At 39.4% G+C, this 868-nt stretch overlaps 1 protein-coding gene across 1 annotated transcript in view; it reads left to right on the top strand.

Moving 5' to 3' along the window:
* The window catches only part of LOC102204396 (oocyte zinc finger protein XlCOF19-like), a gene marked incomplete at its 3' end in the record, with an annotated part of 2,655 nt that extends 1,792 nt beyond the window's left edge, over positions 1-863 (top strand). Inside the window, exon 2 of the mRNA XM_013908131.1 lies at positions 9-863. Within this exon, the coding sequence (XP_013763585.1) occupies positions 9-863 (855 nt within the window). The remainder of the gene's footprint in view (positions 1-8) is intronic.
* Positions 864-868: the final 5 nt, after the last annotated feature.

The following is an 868-nucleotide window of genomic DNA, read 5'->3' as shown; positions in this document are numbered from 1 at the left end:
CTCCACAGATTAAAGAGGAACAGGAGGAACTGTGCAGCAGTCAGGAGGAGACTGATACCTCTATGGTGACTGCTGTTTATGAGGAAAGTGAGCAAAATGAACCAGAATCAAACGGCAATCATCTCCTCTCTCATAGCTCTGCTGTTGCTGAGAGCCAAAATCAGGAAGGAAGCATGGATGTAGATTCAGGGTCAAATACAAATAGAACCAAAAGTCACAACTATGCAGTAGATTCCCCTGCGTCGAAGAATCAGTGTAACTCTGACAAATGTAAAAAGTCTTTAGAATGTGAGATTTGTGGAAAAGTTTTTAAGCAGAATTATGAAATGAAAAGACATTACACAGTTCACACAGGTGAGAAACCGTATTTTTGCAAAACTTGTGGGAAAGGTTTTACTCAGAGGGGTGCTTTGACTTACCACATGAGAATTCACACAGGTGAGAAACCATATTCTTGTAAAACATGTGGAAAAATGTTTGCATACAGTAGCGATTCACTGAAGCACAGGCGAATTCACACAGGTGAGAAACCATATCCTTGTAAAACTTGTTTGAAAATGTTTGCCTGTAGCAGTTCTTTATCTATCCACATGAGGACTCACACAGGCGAGAAACCTTATCATTGTAAAACATGTGGTAAAATGTTTGCCTCTAGAAATTATTTGTTAAAGCACACGAGAACTCATACAGGTGAGAAACCTTATCTGTGTAACAGCTGTGGGAAAATGTTTGCATTTAATAGTTCATTATTGAAGCACATGAGAACTCACACAGGTGAGAAACCTTATACTTGTAAAACATGCGGGAAAATGTTCAGATGTAGTAGTCATTTATTGGTGCATATAAGAACTCACACAGGCGAGAGGCC

Source organism: Pundamilia nyererei, unplaced genomic scaffold, assembly GCF_000239375.1.
Source record: "Pundamilia nyererei isolate P.nyererei 1_Seehausen unplaced genomic scaffold, PunNye1.0 scaffold01426, whole genome shotgun sequence".
Lineage (NCBI taxonomy): Eukaryota > Metazoa > Chordata > Actinopteri > Cichliformes > Cichlidae > Pundamilia > Pundamilia nyererei.
The sequence above is the reverse complement of the archived record's forward strand: the minus strand, read 5'-3'. Positions and strand labels throughout refer to the sequence as shown.